We start from the raw sequence: 1,298 nt of genomic DNA, 5'->3' as shown, positions 1-1,298 counted from the left end.
ATCGGACAACGCATGCGGTGTACGTATGCAATAATTCCTCATAATAAATAACGCTCTCAAAAGCCCTAAAATAAACAAATCCAAAAATGAAGCAACCGTCCAGCTAAACGTGAGAGAAAACAGGGGTTTCCTCCATCTCCACCTTCATTTCCTCCATCAAATCCTCTCCTCCCCACATTTCTATCCTCAAAACAAAAGAAACTCGCTGTACCAAATTCCATTCTTCTACCTTTCTTCCTTCCTTTAATCTCCACCCCACCCCCCTCCCCCTCCCCCTCCCCCTCCATTGTCAGGTGCTCTGCAGTAAGGTCATCATAGCAACATGGTACGTAAGAAAATCAGAGATACAAAAAAAATATCACGTATGCATATATATATATATATATAATAGATGTGAATTTAGTGGTATTTGTAGATATTGTGGTGATATTGAAGTGATATCTATATATATTTATTTATATACTGCCACAATACAATGAGATATCATCACCTAATTATATTCACTCCATATATACACACACACGCCAAAACAAATTTTCATGGATAAAAATCATCAACAATGTCCTGATCATAAGCTTGTTCAACATATAAACTACTCTACATGCTCTTTTTATATATTTAATCTGTGTATGTTATTGCAAAGGCGAATTCGGCTTCAGGATTGGCAGTAAATGACGAGTGCAAGCTGAGGTTTTTGGAGCTAAAAACGAAGCGCAATTACAGATTTATCGTGTTCAAGATCGATGAGAAGGCGATGCAGATAAAGGTGGATAGGCTCGGCCAGCCTGAGGAGAGCTACAATGACTTCACCGGATCTCTTCCTGCGGATGAATGTCGCTATGCTGTTTATGATTTCGATTTTGTCACCGACGAGAACTGTCAGAAAAGCAAGATCTTCTTCATTGCCTGGTGAGATTTGCTTTACGCCTACTTGTTTTTAAATATCATTTCCTGAAGATTTGATTTAGTCTAAATGATATTAAATTGGTGTCTCCTTCTCCATATCCCGGACCAAGCAACGATTTACTCCCTGATGTGGACGATGATGTCTTCCGGCAAAAAGCCATTTATGAGATGGATCTCACATTTTAAAAGCAAAACCAGAACATTTACAAAGTAAAGCAATCCATAAGTGGGTTTTGCCGGGGAAGTTTTCAATTGAGTGAATGTCAGTAGATTTCCATTATGGATATTTATCCAATTCAAGGTTTTTTTTTTAATATGTTTTAGGTTTATTAATTTTTCTTCATTATAATAGATTTAGAATTGATGTTTATTAATCTCTTAGATTTTTTTTT

At 36.7% G+C, this 1,298-nt stretch overlaps 1 protein-coding gene across 1 annotated transcript; it reads left to right on the top strand.

Moving 5' to 3' along the window:
* Positions 1-263: 263 nt before the first annotated feature.
* Positions 264-1,142, top strand: LOC110035029 (actin-depolymerizing factor 8-like). Its single transcript, XM_020739267.1, has 3 exons — positions 264-325; positions 644-909; positions 1,017-1,142. Exons 1-3 carry the CDS (start codon positions 323-325, stop codon positions 1,090-1,092), a joined length of 345 nt encoding a protein of 114 aa, XP_020594926.1. The 5' UTR covers positions 264-322; the 3' UTR covers positions 1,093-1,142.
* The last annotated feature ends 156 nt before the right edge of the window (positions 1,143-1,298 follow it).

Source organism: Phalaenopsis equestris, unplaced genomic scaffold (assembly GCF_001263595.1).
Source record: "Phalaenopsis equestris unplaced genomic scaffold, ASM126359v1 Scaffold195455, whole genome shotgun sequence".
In the NCBI taxonomy this organism is placed as follows: Eukaryota; Viridiplantae; Streptophyta; class Magnoliopsida; order Asparagales; family Orchidaceae; genus Phalaenopsis; species Phalaenopsis equestris.
The sequence above is the reverse complement of the archived record's forward strand: the minus strand, read 5'-3'. Positions and strand labels throughout refer to the sequence as shown.

What these genes read in the sequence shown, in the direction of transcription:
- LOC110035029 (XM_020739267.1), top strand. An exon ending in AAGATCTTCTTCATTGCCTG is followed by an intron (nt 910 to 1,016) that starts GTGAGATTTGCT and finishes TCCCGGACCAAG; the next exon opens with CAACGATTTACTCCCTGATG.